Source organism: Cebidichthys violaceus, unplaced genomic scaffold (genome assembly GCF_023349555.1).
Source record: "Cebidichthys violaceus isolate CVI_PGR_0920_01 unplaced genomic scaffold, fCebVio1.0.p SCAF_19, whole genome shotgun sequence".
Taxonomy (NCBI): Eukaryota; Metazoa; Chordata; class Actinopteri; order Perciformes; family Stichaeidae; genus Cebidichthys; species Cebidichthys violaceus.
The window spans coordinates 10,703,327-10,720,975 of record NW_027176361.1 but is presented as its reverse complement, the minus strand read 5'-3'; the positions used below and the strand labels follow the sequence as shown (position 1 = coordinate 10,720,975).

General features: G+C 45.6%; 1 protein-coding gene across 16 annotated transcripts in view; it reads right to left on the bottom strand.

Annotated features, from left to right (window-relative positions):
- The window catches only part of nrxn2b (neurexin 2b), a 645,600-nt gene that overhangs the window by 178,282 nt on the left and 449,669 nt on the right, over positions 1-17,649 (bottom strand). For 2 of the 16 annotated variants that reach the window (XM_068713621.1, XM_068713623.1), the window contains exon 1: positions 14,397-16,231. The exons of the other annotated variants lie outside the window; for them this stretch is intronic. In XM_068713621.1, the coding sequence (XP_068569722.1) occupies positions 14,397-14,724 (328 nt within the window). In that variant the 5' untranslated portion in view covers positions 14,725-16,231. Of the gene's footprint in view, positions 1-14,396; positions 16,232-17,649 lie in introns of those variants that run through there. 16 annotated transcript variants of the gene reach the window in all.

Here is a 17,649-nt window from a genome sequence, read left to right as displayed (position 1 = left end):
TGTTGACAACAGTACAACATACTGCATCCATTACCTACCACTTAAAAGGCCTCCACCGGAGCCCAGCATCCATCTTGTTTATTACTCTTCAATAGCTCTGACCTTTTGATCTCCAAAGTACGGCTTATGGACAATAGCCTCTACCTGTGAGTGAAATACAATCAATACCTGGAGAGCTTTCTGTTTCTCTGCACTGTATGAGAAACCACAGAGCACGTCCAGAAAGGGAGATGGGGGCTATGACTGGTGGGAGGGAACTGACAAAGCAAGACGGATGACTGACAGATAGGGAGTCACAGACTCTCTCAGCAGGGGAAATGATTCAAGTCAAGTGCAGTGCTGGGAACTCCGCCTCTGCATAAAGCCCAGCACACGAGATGGCCGTACATCACTGCGGCCACTCATTGCAAACTCTCTCTCTTTATCCGGCCCTCAATAATGGAGAGGAAAGAAAATGGAGATTAAAATACCACAGCACAGCAAGGGATGCTAATCAAGAATAAGAGTGATGATGAAAGGGAAAGCAAAAAGGAAAACAACACTAAATCATTGGGGAAAAGGATCAAGGCTCCAGTGCAGGAAATGACTCAAATGCAGACAGACGCAGACACGGAGACAAGTGGACGGCGGAAGGTCAAGCCCGTTGAAAGGCATCTGAGCAATGGAGTCCAGGTGGAGGTCGTTTGTTTGGCAGTGGCAGGATGTAGCCTTAATTATCTCCATGATAAAGTATCCATCTACCTTGAGCTAGAAATGTCTACTGGTTACTTTGCATCTAAACCTATATCGGTTTAATTCCACAAACGCCAAATGGCTTTTGCTGCGTCCTTGTTACAAATGAATCTCGTTGCAATTAGTTTGACTTAAACAAGGTGTTTGTTTTGGTAACTGTAGAGCAAGCAGGCCTGTAATGGAATCATTACAGGCGCTGGCATGACTAAAAATACAGCCTAACTGATGCAAGACCCACTTACAGCACAATAATGCTTTGTCTCGGCGGGATTTAATTTCATGTTGACAGTTAGTTGCAATCTAACCCAGTTTGTGGGTAAACCTAGCCTTCTATCCGAGCTGAAAAGGGCAACTCTGCCTGCGTACTGGACGGCCATTATCCTGACTGATGAATATGCACTAAGGTCGCTCTGCGACTAAGAGCTTTAAGGTTTGAGGACACAGGATACACAAGTTTAATTGAAAATGGGAGCCTGAACTACTTTGGAGAGCCAAATTAAGTGTGAATTCTCACTATTTAGGAGCAGTGCTCAATGCCAGTTTCAATTTATGTGGCTAAGGCTGCCGTTTAGTCCTCCAGCATCAACAAAATAAGCAGATGAAATGTCATGTTCTTGCCCGTAATATCTTTCAGGACGATATTCTACACCAAGCTGTGCCGTTTAAAATGGAAGCATCTGGGGGGGGGTGGGGGGGAATCCAGTTCCAGATATTCTGCCAGAGTGCGCATCGCAGCTCGCCCACATGCCCTGTCAATAATCTGCCCAATGAGGAAACATTAGCTGGCATGTGGGAGAAGAAGAGGAGGATATGGTGAAGCATGTAGAGGATGGGCGACTGAGCGATTAGCCTTACATACAGGCCATGCGATAAGCCTCTTGGTTCCCCCCATGGCAGATAAAGGCCCCCACATTACAGTTATTGTCGCAGCCAGATTATAGACTCCCCTCTCTCTGTAAGTACAGGGTGATGCTGGGTAGGCCTTCAATGCGCCGCTACCATTAGGAATGCTCTGCCTGCGCTGTTCTCCACTGCAATCAATCTAGTTTACAACCACTTCGAGTTATCACTTTCACTTGACTCGCTCTCAGTAGATGTTGACCTACGCTGTTCCTCCATCCCATTAGGGAACAAGCAGCACCTGGTCCACACCCAAGACTAAACCACAGGGATCGTCTGTAGCAGTCTGAATACGAGTCCCACCTCTATGCTAATGCAACACCAGATGGAAGAATCTCAAGGTATCACCCAAAGGGCTAGATCCTCAATGTTCTTGTATTGTCAGGGCCTTTTTCCATAACAATGTGTAATAAGCTGATGAAAAGGAAAACAATTTGATGCACAGTTCAATCACGCAGTGGGCAGAAGAGCAATTGGTCTGAACGGCAAAGATTTATGGCCTCGTGGCACAGAACCGTGAAGCTGAGGCGGCTTTCGGAATGCCCCAAATGGGATCGTCACCTGGGCGTGCTTCCGAATAACCCATTTCCGCAGTGAAATGACTGATGGGCTGGGATAAGATGGCAGTAAAGTGGAGCAGAGTGGGAAGTAGCAGGGGTTCGCATATCTCTGGTTCTGATCCAGTAGTGCCTTGGTTCATCTCTACAGCCCTCCAAAAGGCCCCGGGGAGGAGATTTAAGTGTGTCAAGGCTCTGTGTGCAAGAAGATGAGTTAGGGCTTCAAACACACCGTACCGAGACTATCACTCTCTGCAGTTCTCTCTCTCTCTCTCTCTCTCTCTCTCTCTCTCTCTCTCTCTCTCTCTCTCTCTCTCTCTCTCTCTCTCTCTCTCTCTCTCTCTCTCTCTCTCTCTCTCTCTCTCTCTCTCTCTCTCTCTCTCTCTCTCAACCCTCCTTTGCCTCCCCTACTGTGCAAGCTCTTCTTTTCCCTACTCTCTTAATCCCCACCCTTTCCACCATTCTTCCTCATTTCCGCCAGACACCCCATGTTCCCCTCAGTCCTTCTTTCGACACGCAGGCTGCATGCAGGGATGACTTGTGGGCACATTAGTAGTAGAGTCAGGAGGGGAGGTGATGATGTTGATGGATGCTGCTGTCTGTCAGCCATCAGAGCCCTGACACAGATGTGTCAGATGAAGATGCAGAGATCTTTGAAGTTCACTGGAACTCTGCAAAGTTACTTTTCCGCCGGTGGAACGCGTGTGGGCGTGTGCATGCCTGAACACGTGTATTTATGTGATGCGGCGTATGCGGAGACGCAGCAGGAGGTTGCTGCCTGTCAAGCTCCCTCAGTAAACCTTCAATTTCACGTCCTGACATATTTCAAACAGTGAAAATGCACACCTCTGCTGAAGCAATATATCACATTTTGCCTCGGCGTACTTGAAACTCCATAACAACACAGTGCCGCTACAAGGAATAATTAAGCCAAGAAATCAGTGGTCCCAAAGGACTGCAGTAAAAATAAATCACGGGTATAAAACAAGCGTAGCCAATATACTGCCCCTCCTGTGGGTTGCTTCCTCCATCAACCAGACGGAATAAACAAAAGCTGACAAGGAAACCCCTGTTGACATCCTGCTTGCTGTGAGTGCTCTCAGTCAAGGAATTAGATTTAAATATTTGAAGGCAATGCAACCATGGAGAGGTTTTTTTTTTTGAATATACAATGAAATGCAGGATGGAGCCAAGCGGGGGAAAGCAGCTGAGCAGAGTAGCTCTTAAGATAAATGTTTAATGGCCCATAAAGCGTTCACCATAGGTGGGGAGAAACGGGACCGAACATTGTTAATGTGGCACTGATCACAAAGGTAACGACGCTGAAATATATCAAGCGGATGAAGCCTTTCTTAAGATATTTACAAAAAAAAATGCCATGGGATACTTAGAATTCTTAATCATGAGTCAACAATCCATCTCCTCCATTTTGGTGTGTCAGGTTTATTGTAGATGATTTGTGCCTTCTCCATATTCTCAGTTGCAACACGTTATATCCAGTATTAAAATCCACTCATAAAAGTGTTTTTTTTTTACTTCAATCCAAGTCTGTTCAAAACGCCTTCACTTTTTAATCATATCCTAATACACATTTGTGTGAAATTGCCATATTAAGCATATATATTCTTAAGAAATCACCAAAAACAGTGTTTTGTGAGGTCACATTGAACTTGACCTCATGCCACCAAATTCTAATCAGGTCATCTTTGATTTCAAACAGGCGTTTTGTGCAAAATTTGAAGAAATTACCCGACGGTGCTCTTGAGATATAGCCTTCCCAAGAATGGACCTTATGGACGGACAACCCAAAAACATAATGCCTCCGGCCACGACTGGTGCCAGCGTAGAGACTTAAAAACAGTACGATTCAGACAGCGATTGAATTCATTTTCCAGGTATTAGATAGTTAGTTAGATAGAATGTCCATAGAATGCTCAGCTGATACTCAAATCATTCTGGAGGTTTTAGTAATAGCTAATACATTCTGTTAATTCCAGCTTCCTATTAGGCTGCAATATTATGCACTTGACACTGGAACAGGAATCTGTTTCTATTTAAATCTGCACACATTTTGATGCTTAGCTTCCAGTTTCTTTTACCAATGACTGATGAATTCTTCTATTCTTATTCAACTGTGGCTCAGAGGGATCTTTGTCTCTTTTTGCCCTTTCAGCTGTCAGTCTGGTTGAATCATAGTACATTGTTTTGTTCCCCATGTACAAAACAAACCCTTCATACAAAATATCATCCATTTGTAAAGAGGACTTTCAACAACCTAAAAGCAAGAAAGACAATTCAGACGTACAGAGTTGTCCTCTCAGACATGTGATTGTACCCAATCAAGCTGTTGTGGCAGCCAATTCCAAACTAATCTCTAATTATTTGCATTTGAGACATCATGGTTCATGGCAGTGCACATCATTGTGCATTTTACAACATTAACAGTATAATGGCTTGTAAATATTGATGCAAAAGCATTTGTGTACATTGCCACAAATGTTCTGACTTAAGCTCTGTCGAGTAAACAAGCTCAGTTCATGAGCTTCATGAGCTCCATGTCCCACAGCACTGCCTGGCTCACAAGAGGTCATGTACGAGAATATCTGCACAGATTTCCAGCATGATATAATATTCATCTCCTCCAGGAGCATCATGCTATCGTTCGCGCGCACGTGTATGTATGTGTGAGTGAGTGAGTGAGTGAGTGAGTGAGTGAGTGAGTGAGTGAGTGTATTGTAGGGGCCGCTAGTGATAACACGTGTGACTGCATCCCTGAGGCGTAATCCGCTCCTCTGCTCCCACAGTGTGGGGATAACAGTTTGCGGTGCATTTGGCTAAAGCAACTACCAGTACACCCACTGCTGAGTACCTCTCGGCCACTACTCTGCAGCTTCGTTAGCTGTTAGCCAAACAATCAAACAGAACGACTAGCAAACACACTGCTGAGTACGTTGCCGTGACTCGGCTGCTACTATGCTGGCAGACAGCTTAGCGAGTTTCATTTTGTTTTAGGCAAGATTTTATGTGGCGTCGTATACAATGACTTTGAGCCTATTGCCTGCATACATTGCAACTTGTTTTAGGGTTTTAATTAAGTGTTTATGATGCCTTACAGCCAATTTGTGTCTAGACTGGGGGGGGAGGGCAATTGTAGAACACAGAAGTGGTTGTAGCAGACACACCTGGAGGACGTCTGCACTCTACTTAGAGCATCTTTTATTGTTGGTAATATGTTAAGCCTATTAGTTCCTGGACAGCTTCATTTGGAAATGGCCTGTTGAATACTGATGTTGTTTGTAAGGAATGCTAGCTGTGAGATGTGGGGTTGCATTCACGTCGTTGCAACGCTGATGAAAGCATTTTTCTCTGCCTCCTAAAACTCCTTTGGGTTGGGTATAGTGGCAGAGGTGGCGGTTTTTCAAAGCATCAGCCATGCATAATACAAGCCACTTTGTTTATTAATGGCGAGCACTCCCAGTGGAGACGAAAATCCTTGGCGCAGGCACCCTAGTCGCACCGCTTTAATATCTGACGGCTAAATAATTAAAACGCGCTTACATCACTGCACCCTCTGAAGATCCCCCTCGTCTCTGCCAACTACAAAGCCAAGACGTTGCCCACGCCGCGATGCACTCCCACTGATGTGCCTGTGGTGCTTTCATGTGCAGCAGGAAAGGGAGAACGTCCCAGCAACACTGCAGAGTAAGCATGTCACCTCCCCTGAGCTAAATGACAACTTAACAAATTCTAGGACAGCTAAATCTCAAGGAAGAAACAGTTTACTGTGAAAACCCAAGAGAAACGGTGATTAAACCGCACCTGATGCTGTTAGTGAAGGCTGATATTTGGCTTGTCAGGACGAATTTCAAAATATAATTCATGAGGAAAAATGTTTCATGTCAACACCACTATTCTTGCAAATAACACCAACTAGTATGCCATTTCCATTCATGGCCGTGAAATATCCCATATGTAGTGGTGCGTGGCTTCTCCTGCTCTGGAGGGGCATTAATCAAACCCGAGGCAGAAGACGATCCTCAGCACCTCGGCGAGGCAAATGTGCACTCGTTCCTCTCCTCACTCAGTCCTTCCTTTTAATAGAAAAACTATGAATGATCCCGTGTTGGGCGAAATGCGTTTATCTAGTCCCCGCGGTCGTGTATGACACCTTATTTCGCGTCGGTGCCAAAACACGTGAGAGCGAGACAGGGCAAATCAATTTTACTGGCGAGCAGGGAAAACGTGCTCACGAGCAGAGGTGATTCGTGTACTAGTATATGTCAAAGGATCCTGAGCTTTATTTTGTCCTTACAAGGGTGCTTTACTGTGGCTCCATCACACACACTAATAAAAGGACGTGGACTTGAAGACACCCTTAAAGGGATAGTTTGGAAGGGGCGTTGTATGAGGTACTTTTATAGAGTATTACCCACAGTAGACTACGGTTTGGAGAAACAGACGGGAGGAGCAGCACGGGAGAAAAGCAATGTACTGCAAAACATATTTTGGACACCAAAATCAATACCAGTTTGTGCGCGCTATATTTTGAATATTTGTATCGCTTTACTTTCCGACAGGGAACTGAAGCCATTATCTATGCTCTCTTCAACCCCGCAGAACATGGGAGCTGCTGGTCTACCGCTGCCTCAATCAGTTAGTTTGTCTTATTGTTTGACTTTGTTTGAATCCTATCGAACCCATCAGAACACCAATCTGGTGAAAGCTGCATGTGCTCTGTGAAAGAGCAACCAAGAGCACGAGCGTGGCTGCCTGTTGGTGTGTTGACCGTGCATTTCAGTAACAAACTGAGGCCGCCAATGTGTAGCAAACAAACTAAAGCCAAAACAATAGGATGACAAGCCCACAGGGCCCACTTCAGCCCTTGGCCTTGGAGGTGTCAGCGGAGTACAAATACTCGTGCAGGAAAGCAAGGCAGCGACCAAAGAGACACTCGTATGCCAGCAAGCACATACGAATAAAGTTTGAGGGTACTGCTGAAGTGTGTTTGTGGTGTCAGACAACAGGAATGTGGATTCAAACTGCGGCTGAGAGCTGCTTGATACGGCCACTTCCCTGCATCGCACTTCATAAACTCAAAAATGCACTGACCCGAAGCCAAGCACCAAGCAGAAGACAAAGACGTTGTCTTTTGTCGAACAAAAGAAGAAAACCTGTGTAACCTACTCCTGCCATGGTGGGTCTAATAATCAAAAATCCCTCAACTAACTGAAGCCGATGACAAACTCGCTCCTTTTTCCAGTCCTGGCAGCTTTTGCGGATCCCCTTTCACAGAAGCACAAATGCTCAGGTGTAAAAAGGGGGTTGGGAGGGTGGGGGTGTGGGGGCAGGACAGAAAATGTCAAACCAGCAAGCTTATCTTAACTGGCCAGAACACCTGAGGCGTCTTTTCGGTTTCTCATCACGATGTGCGTGTCCGTGCATGTGGTTGTGCGCCTTTGAGTTGGTGTGGAGGGAGAATAATGAATACTAATGGCTTCTCTGAAAGAGAAGGGTTGTGACTTGACTCTCAAAGGAAAGCGCTCAACAGCTCTTCCCCTCAACATCCCTACACAGAAACACACACACACACACACACACACACACACACACACACACACACACACACACACACACACACACACACACACACACACACACACACACACACACACACACACACACACACACACACACACACACACACACAGCACCTGACCTCCCCCTGCAGCCAAGAGATAAAGTGGTGATTATCAAACATAGCAGCTTGCCATTAGCGCAGTAACCAGCGATATAGGCCATTGGTGAAAGAAAAGGACAAGACTTGAGAAGAGAGGGCCACACTGGGCGGTTTTCAGGAAAGATGGTGGTCGGACCTCAGGAACCAGAGGGCTAGTGGCCCTGCTTGTTCGGGAAAGGGCGGATGGATGGGTGTAGACAGCAGCTGACCTCATCAGTATGCCTGTGCAGTCAAGCAAAGCAAACAACATCGCACAGAGGACTACAAAGATCGACTGTTGTCCCGCAGGAAGTGGACCAGGGCGCGCAGAAATCATGGCTCCAAAGGAAGAGACAATGCATAACAAGCAGAGGTAGGAATGGAAAAAAAAAAAAAAAAAGCAGATATGGTCTAGAAAAGAAGGAGGTGAAGTGACTGGAGAGGAAACTAAGTGTTGCTTCTGAACCGCTCTATTTTTTTCCTCCATTGTCATCTTTGCTCTCCGACACTGGAATTAATCTCTATGGTAATTATATGCTCAAGTTAAAAAGGTAAAAGAATCCATGACAATGGGGAATTGAATTTACACGGGGAGGTCAAAAGTGTGTGAATATGCAATATCTCTCCAATTACTTCAAGGATAATGGGAGGTGGGTTGCCATGATAACCAAAGAGCAGCAAAAGAGGAGGGGTCAGTGCATCCACCACAATTAACACCAGCACACAGTCCAAGACGTGCAACGACCCTGTGTTCTCTCCACCGTGAGGATCATGCGATTGTAAGCGCATCCGTGAGATAGTGTGCTTCTCTGCGTCTGTCCGCGACTAATCTTGCATTCAGCACTAGCAAACTGCACAATAGTTTCAGTTATGGTTGCATGCTTAAGGACCTCTTGTGGTTGCAGGGATTCTGACTTTCTCAAAATGCCTTTAATGCCTGTTCTACAGTATACTGCCATTGACTGACTGCTGGGGTTTTATTCATTCAATCACACAGTACAGCAGTGATTGCAGACACACCTACCGGAGACCTGCCCTCCACTGAGGGCACCTTTGTAGTTTAAAATTGTATTTCATTGCAATAATAAATTGCACTTTTATGAAATACAGTTATTTAGAGTAGGTTTTTTTTCAGATTTCCGTTTCCTGTTTGTTTTGTTGATGCAATTCATATTTTGAAATAGACAAAAAAACAAAAAAAAATGACAGCAAAAGCAAAGCAATATCTCTTTTACAACAGCGGCCTTGCTGTAAACATAGCTCTGCTGGTGAGATGACAATGGATGTGATTCCCTTTGATAGTCAGGTTTGAACATAAAAAAGTCACTTGTGTGATGCACAAAAGCTACACACAAACCACAAGTAAAGCTAAAGGGAATGCCAAGGTGATGTGTGAGCAGCTGTAATTACGGTCTTGTCAGAATCTGAAATCATTTGATAGTCTGAGGTGATGAAGGTCAACCTTCCATTTCATGCCCGTTTCCACAGACACACCTGGGGTTGAGTGTCCTCGGTTTCTAAGGTGACCAATTATGATGGACAGGGCAAGACGTGAATGATGCTCATGATCGTGCTTGAAATGTAGCCCTCGGGATCGACCTTGGGAGCATTTCTAGAATATTCCCGGAAACTTGCAAATGCACACACGTATGCATACACACCAGGCCCAGTCCTGGTAGCCGCTAGTGGATATATTCTATCCACAGCCAAGGACAAAGTGATCCACCCAGCAGTAAAATCTCTTGGAAGCTTTCCATCTAAAACATCAAAGACAGCCTGAATCAAAATTAGCTTTTTAATCCCTTTAGCCCTATGCAGTGGGGTGTTCAGGTAAGGATTACCTCGCATGACTACATTTTTTTTTCTTTGTCCCCAATCCAGGGTCGTGAAAAGGTGTGCACAAGTGAGTTTTTCTGCAAGCACACGTGTTGATAGATGAGCACCGAATGAAGCGAGACGCACCAACAAAAGCGTGGTCATGCCGCTGGTGCGAAAGAGTGATGATCAAACAAGCCTTGGGCAAAGCTTTTTGGTTTAAATTTGGTAGGCAGTTTTCATGCGAGCACCGTAAAGAAGGAGCAGAGGTACTTTAAATGCAACGCACCTATACAGCACAATGAGGTACCGACTCATAGAAGAGAGGCATACCTTGCAACGCGAAAACCTTATCGTTGCCCATGTTTGTGTGCGGGGGGGGGGTCACCTATCAGCAGGCAGACAGCCCAGTGAAATGCCACAGTTCAGCGGTCAAGATTCCCCAATTAACTGTCATCAGAGCAATATGGCTGAGACTTTGCTGCATCTCAATAGACAGCAATGAACTGCTTTACATATAGAAGGTTGCGAATGGTCGCTTTCTCAGCCTGACAGAAAGGGCCCTCTAAATCGGGGCATCTCTTCATCCATCACTGCGGTTGATGGTTAACCATGGAGATCTTTAATCAGTGGCAAATGGTGGGTTCCAGGTTGTGGCCCCAGTCGGTCACCGATCCATTTAAAAAAGACATGGTGGGGGATGTGTGCACGGTGGTTCCACCTAAAAACAAGTTAGCCCTATTTAATTATCATATTGGGTAATATAGAAAATACAAAAAAAAAAACATGTCTTGCTGCTGCAATCACATCTGCTGTGCTGCATGCGTGTATTCATACGTGGGTGGATGTGTGCCTGCAGACATCCAGACTGATGTAGCATAATAATGACACTGTGGGATGAGAGCAGCAGATAAGGCCCTTCCCACCTTTCAAAACCGGGTGATATTTTGTCTTTTGAGCGATTCATTTGCACGTTAATCTAAATATATATGTAAACTGTTATTTGTTCATGTCATGTATTTTCTCGCAGAATGTGAATATTACTCTATGAAAAAGTACATTTTTTTTCCAGAGCTTTTGCACGGCAAATAAAAGCATCAACTAAGTGTGTTGTGCTTAATGGACGCATTCAATAGGTACACTTACATTGTGCAACAACACGGAGCTAATTGGTCCCAAACGAGACGGCAAACATTATTGCTACTTTCAACCTTGACAAAGGAAGTGCAGACCATACACATTTTTTTTTCCTGTTCATACTTTTCACAATAAAAGCCCTAGACATTGCATAACTGTTTACCAGAGGGAACAAAAATTCACTCCGAGCATTTTGCATATAGGAAACTCAATACAATAGCTAACAGTTTGCCTCAGACAGTCAATAGGAACCCGGATAGTTGGTCCTCTGCTTGCACATATATAATGAAACCTTTGGTTTAAAAATAATGAAATTCGCAATCGCTGCCGGTATGTATAGGTTTAATGCAAAATATTAACAGCCCAGTATTTAACATTTTTGTGTCCTTCGTCACACCCTCGGTGTGTAAAGGCCTTTCTACCAGACTGAGGGTGGCGGGCCACAGTGAAAGACAGTACAGCTTGCTGAGCATACTGTGCGCGGGCAGGCCGGGGCGCTTTCTGAGGCTTTCGGAGCGGACGTTAGGCTCGACCAAAGCGGTGGTAGTGTGTGTGAATATGTGCGTCTGCGGTGGCAAAGGCTCTATAACAGTTTTGTAAAAATGACACCCAGTTGAGAAAATGTCTACCAAAAGGGCTCTGAAGCAAGTAGGCTCTTATCACTGAGTGGGGTATTAGTGCTGGTAATAAGCTGTGCCACTTGGTTGACAATACTTTGGAGAGCTGGTATTTCAGACAAGGACTTGATATGCCAGGCTGTAATGGAAGTATTTATGATGCAGACTGAAACCGACTCCCCGCACAAGAGCAGCGTTCCAATGTGCTCGTGCACCGTCTTATAGCAGATAATGAAAATGCTGGAAGTGTGCCGCTAAAATAAAACACCAACCGAATGAGAGACAGCAGTGTTTGCTGTGTAGGCGTACATTAGTAACTGCAAGAGCATACTGCCATAGGGGAGGGAGAAAAAAAAGAACAGTGAATACAGCCAACCATCTAAGCAACTCTCCATCTTGCTTTTACTAAGCTGCTCCCCCCCCCACACTCAGCATGTACTTCTTTATGCTTGGTTGTCAAACTTGCTGCACGTGACCAAAAACAAGAGTGACGGGGGGCAGGTCTGTGGAGCGTGGGGTGTTGTCCCAGCCGGAGCTTGAGCTCCAAGTTTGTTATGGAAATGTAGCTTTTCCTTTTCACAGGGCCAGCATACCATTTCTCTTCGCAGGCCAATATCTTCCGACAGCCATAAATCCGCAGAGAGAGCCAGGGAACATTTTTATGTTAATTATGTCAATTTAAATAGCTTAGCAACTCAAGATGTGAGAGGTGCAATCCAATTATCCAAGCTAGGAGGAAGGGAAGGCAGGGAAATAAAAAAAAAAAAAAGAAATAGCAAAGAGAAGAGGACACTAGTTTGAGCTGCCATTTTAGAAGATAAAAACCACCTTTGTGTGGTTACTCAGCGTTGAACTAGAGTGTGGAAATGATTAATGTTGTGTTTTAATTACCAGAAACAGAGATGGGATCGATGAATGCTGTGCGTCAACATTGAACAAGTACTCAGCAGCTGATCTGAGTTGTTGAAGGTTTTTCGGACATAATTTAGACCACAGAGCCCCCCCCCCCCCCCCCCTGCTTCCCTAAGGTCAACGGTACGGACACATTTAACACATTTAAAAACAGGGCCAACGCAGGCCATTCCTTCAGCTGCATCGAAACCCAAACTGACAGCCAACGCATCTCTTAGTAAAAGAAGAAAAAAAAATCAATAAGAAGTTGTATGCTGTGGTACATGTGTTGCCACTAAAGTGTTTCACAAAACAAACACATTTCATATTCATTCTCAGATGGCAACTCAGAGTAAAGCAGTGGAATTTATGTTTCCACTTAATCATTCATGTTGTTGTTTTTCTGCTACGAGTTATGTTTGAACTGGAGCTAAAAGAACATATGCCAATAATAATTGACGATGTTTGTATAATAAGAAACATGCTATTTATTTCACATTTTGGTGTCCAATCTGACAATATAAGAATTATGATTCAATTGTCTTTGAAGATGAACAACTGAATCAAAACAAAAACGAACAGCTAAAATTGGACCTCAGGATCAAAAGACCAAATCAATTCAAGGGTTTGATGAAACGTCACACCCCCAGCGAACACAAAAAGGTAAGGTCATTGATTTGTCATCGATAAGACAACAGAACAGTCCTTCAGATCTCCTCTGTGACACAGGTTAACCCTCATTTGTGGGCTCAGACACAGTTCGACTGTGAGGACTGGTGCGCATGCAGCTGTGGGCTGGGAGGAGAGTATGGATAGCCGTAAATCCAATGCAGCACTGAGCACCGAGGGACGAGGTTGTGTGCGCCGACGATGTCTATAGAGGCTTACCAAAGCCAATCGACCACAAAAGGGCTACGTGAGGCTCATCTGCCCATCTGACAACAGATTGATTGATACAGATTACAGGTAAAGAGGTAGAGGGGGGGGACACACACGGACAGACAGACGGTCGGGCGGAGAGAAGTAGTGCTTGTTGTAGAAGCACTAAGTGGATGCAAATGGAACAACATAAGCATGAACATGCTGAGGAATCAATTAAGGATATTGACGAAATTATATTAATGTCTCCTGTCAAAGTACTGCATGTGCAGGGTGTTAAAAAGGAGCAAGGGGGGAAAAAATACGGAGAAAAAAAGGGGAGAGGGAAAAATGCAGTTGAAAAAGCTTGGGTTGGGGAACATCAAAGGAATCATCAGAGTGAGACTCTGCCTTGTCCCTGACAGCTTAGGCTAAGAACAGCGCAGCAACTGATGCACCACAGAGCACTGAGCCAAAGACATATACTGTAGAAAGTAGGGCAAATTAAGTAGTGCACAGGCAATTATCCATGGATTTTTCCTGAGAACACAATGTACCACGACACAAAGCATGTGAGATTTACCATCTCAACAACCAGGTAAGGCCGTTCTCTTTTAGTGGCTGCCACCATGGGTCAACAATTACCACGGGTGGGGATTACATGGATTTAAATTGGCCACAGTTCACTACGTCGCTAGATCCAAGATTGCTGCTGAGCTTGAAAGGCAAGTAGCAGGACCCAGCTGGCTGGGGATGTGCCGTCGGAAAAAAAAAAAAAGCCCAAAAGGGAACTGCTTCTGGAAACATCAACCGCCAATCCAGGGGCATGAATCGAGACTGAGGCCTATGGGGAGCTGGGGCAGTGAGGTTGGTCGCCCAGGCCTGGCTCCTCTCAGTCTTTTGAGAGACGACAGAGATCAATAGATGAATGAACCAATTGCCGAGGCTTATGAACTCAACTTAGAGATCATTGGCACAACAAATCAACCTCTTTAAGAAAATTAACTACCATTGACCCCTTAAGTCCGTGTCATTCCACTAACTCAAACTGGCACATGTATTTTTGCTTTACCTCAGCACAACTGATAAATCATCTGCTCAAGATTAGTTCAATCAAGCGGTTCAAATCATCAGTTCAAGAAGCGGTCTGCAAAGAGAAACGGATGATCTTACCATGGCCCCCACGTGTAAGAAAGGGCATCCGGTTGATGGCAATGGGCACAGTACCATGCTTGTTGTGGAAGTGGTGGACGTGGTGGGTGGTACTGAGGGAGGAGGAAACTCGGGCTGCCACGGCTGGGCAGGGGAACACCAGCAGCGCCAGAGACAGCACCAGCCTGAACAGGAAGGCCGGACTGGCCCACACAACTGGTGACGCCACCGCTGGCCTGGGCACCAGCAGCAACCCTCCGTCCACCTCCACTTCCTGCTCAATGGGGGCGGGGCCTGAGAGGAACAGAAGGCCCCTCCCCCTCAGACGACACAAACAGGAAGTGAACATCTCAAATGAATCCAGGGCCCATGATCCCCTGCTTTCTAGCCCAGGGAGGGAAAGAAAACGCAGATTTAAAAAAAAAAAAAAAAAAAAAAAAAAAAAAAAAGCCAAGAAAGAAAAAAAGAGATCCTTGTGTGAAAATCCCAAAAATGATTGGAAGAAAAACAAAAAAATTACAAAATCCTTCCTGAAAAGAAAGACCCCAAAAATCTTCCAACAGTCTAATGTTGATATCCAAAAGCTTCTGACTAGATCCTTGAGAACAAAAACAACTCCCACTCCTCTACTAATAGATTTAAAGCTTTTGTTTAAAACCTAACCTCTTTTGTCTAACAAGCAACTTCCTTGGCACCCTATGACAAATAATCACAGCTTAGCAGCCCCAATTTAGAAAACACAAGACTCCATCTTAGCTCCTTGAAACATATCTTGTGTACAGCTTTTTTGAGTTAATTGTTCGACAGGGGTTCCTTCGCCTGGGGGAGATCTTCAGAGGGTTTCTCCTCCCATAAGCCAATCCTCCATTGCCAAGAAAAAGACTGCCGACATCCCTTTGGAGCTTTTTTGGAGACAACTTAAACGGAGAGCGGTAGTATAGAAAAAATACATAGACGTAAAAGCAGGCTGCAAAAGGGAGAGGCGAAGACAGAGGGGCAGAAGCAAGGGTGCTGAGATGAAAGAGCAGCCAAATCCTGTTTCAGGGCTTCAAATCCCTGAAGCAGCTCCGGACCCGTGCAGCCTGCAGCCGAGAGCAGCAAAACAAGAGATGGATGAATAAATAGAATACAGGACCCGGGGAGAAAAAAGGGATGGCGAGAGGGAGGACAAAACGGTCGGCTATTTCCAAGTGCGGAGGTGCTGAATTCCCTCTTCTATTTTCTGACAAAACAAATCAATGTAGGTCATGAAATGGAGAACAGCACCGAGAAGACACCTTTAACAGGATTAAACCATAACCAAAGCTCTGAACCAGCATCAGAGTGGTTGATGTCCAGTTCAACAATCCTCCAATCCTTGGGACTTGTAACCGAGCTCCGTCCTACTTGTGATTGCTCTTCACCCTTTTTGAGAATGCGATCCCGCTCTCTCTGCCCCTTCAAACGCTGCTTTCCGGGGCGGGAGGCAGATGAGAAGCGGCCGCTGGTCCTCTCGATGGGGCTCCGACACGGGGTGCTGCTGCTGGCTTGCCGAGCGAGTCTGACGATGCTGCTGCCGCTACTGCCGCTGCTGCCTCTGCTGTGAAATTCATGCTAATTGAATCAGAAGCTGCAGCAACGAGCGCATCCTGCCTGCCCGCACAGTTCTCTCCCTTCTCCTTTTTCCTCCGATTAAGTCGGCCAACCCCCCCAGAGGCACGCGCGCATGGCTCTGTGCTGGGCAGGGCAAAAAAAAAGAAGAAAAAAAAGCACGAGTCAGGGGCAGAAACGGAGCCGAAAGAGAAAAGGTGGACACACTCTGATTCTTTGAATGCACAGGCGGTGACTATGATACATAGGGCAGAGCAGAGACACAGAGCGAGGGAGAGTGTTTGTGTCTGGTTGGAGCAGCGAGGGAGAGAGAGAGAGAGAGAGAGAGAGAGAGAGAGAGAGAGAGAGAGAGAGAGAGTGGGAGGGGAATGAGTAGAGAGAATTGAAGACGGAGAGCACACATGCATGTTGGGTTTGTCGTTGCACACACAAACACACAGAAGGCACAGTTTTATTATTTATACGCTGCCAGAGAGCGCATCCTCTGGGGGACGTAAAGCGATGGCACCCTTGTATAGGCGAGTGTGCGTGTATCCAAATGTCACACTAAACCGGAGCTCCCAACAATCAATTTACATATTTACTACATTTTATAAAAGATCATCCCCCCCCCCTGTCATCTGTACAAACAGTGTTTTGTTCCACGCATCCACGTTTGCTTTTTCTCATCTCTTTATCCTCGTCTCTCCTCTTATTGACTTTTGGCCCCTCTGCACTTTTATTGTCTCCTTGCACACATTGTACTCAGCTATTTTTTTTGTCAAAGAGAAGGTGGGATACATTGTGTGGGCAAGGCAGAGACAGAGAGAGAGAGAGAGAGAGAGAGAGAGAGAGAGAGAGAGAGAGAGAAAGTGACAGATGGGGACACCGAGAAAACGTGGCCGTAAGAGGAGTGGGAGAAACACAGGGATGCAAAAATAATGGGGAGAAAGACGCCAGCAGTGCGGAGTAATGTAGACATTTGATTGCAAGAGCGAAGGGAGTGTGTGTGTGTGTGTGTGTGTGTGTGTGTGTGTGTGTGTGTGTGTGTGTGTGTGTGTGTGTGTGTGTGAGTGAGAGAGAGTGAGAGAGGCAGACGGAAAGAGCTAGTAAGAGAGAAATGGGGGGAGATCATGTATCTGATAAATCATGGCCGATAGAGAGCTCAGCTGGGACAGGACCTCAGTGCTGGAGACAAGAAGCAAGAAAAATGGCCAAAACAGGAAAAAAGCCAGTGCAGGTATTCTGTACTGATGGAGAGAAAAGGGTCCAGACTATTACTCATCTACTCCCTCTCTCACACACACACACACACACACACACACACACACACACACACACACACACACACACACACACACACACACACACACACACACACACACACACACACACACACACACACACACACACACCACCTCTGCCAGGTGGGAACATCCCAGGGGAGACAAGTGATGCCGTGCTTGTTGCTGTCCGGGTGAGGGAGACGTGCCACCCGGGGTGACCGGGAGACATGTCCTGATCTTGAACAAAGACTTAACAGCTGAACTTAGAGGACGGATGAGAACGTCTCAAAAAGAAAAAGGAGATCCATGCTTGCAATATATCCAACAACACGGTGTCCAAATCCAAAAGCTTGAGCCCGTTCTCTTTCAGGTTCCTTCTTTTGTTTTGGGGCGTTTCTCATACATGCATTTACTGTGCC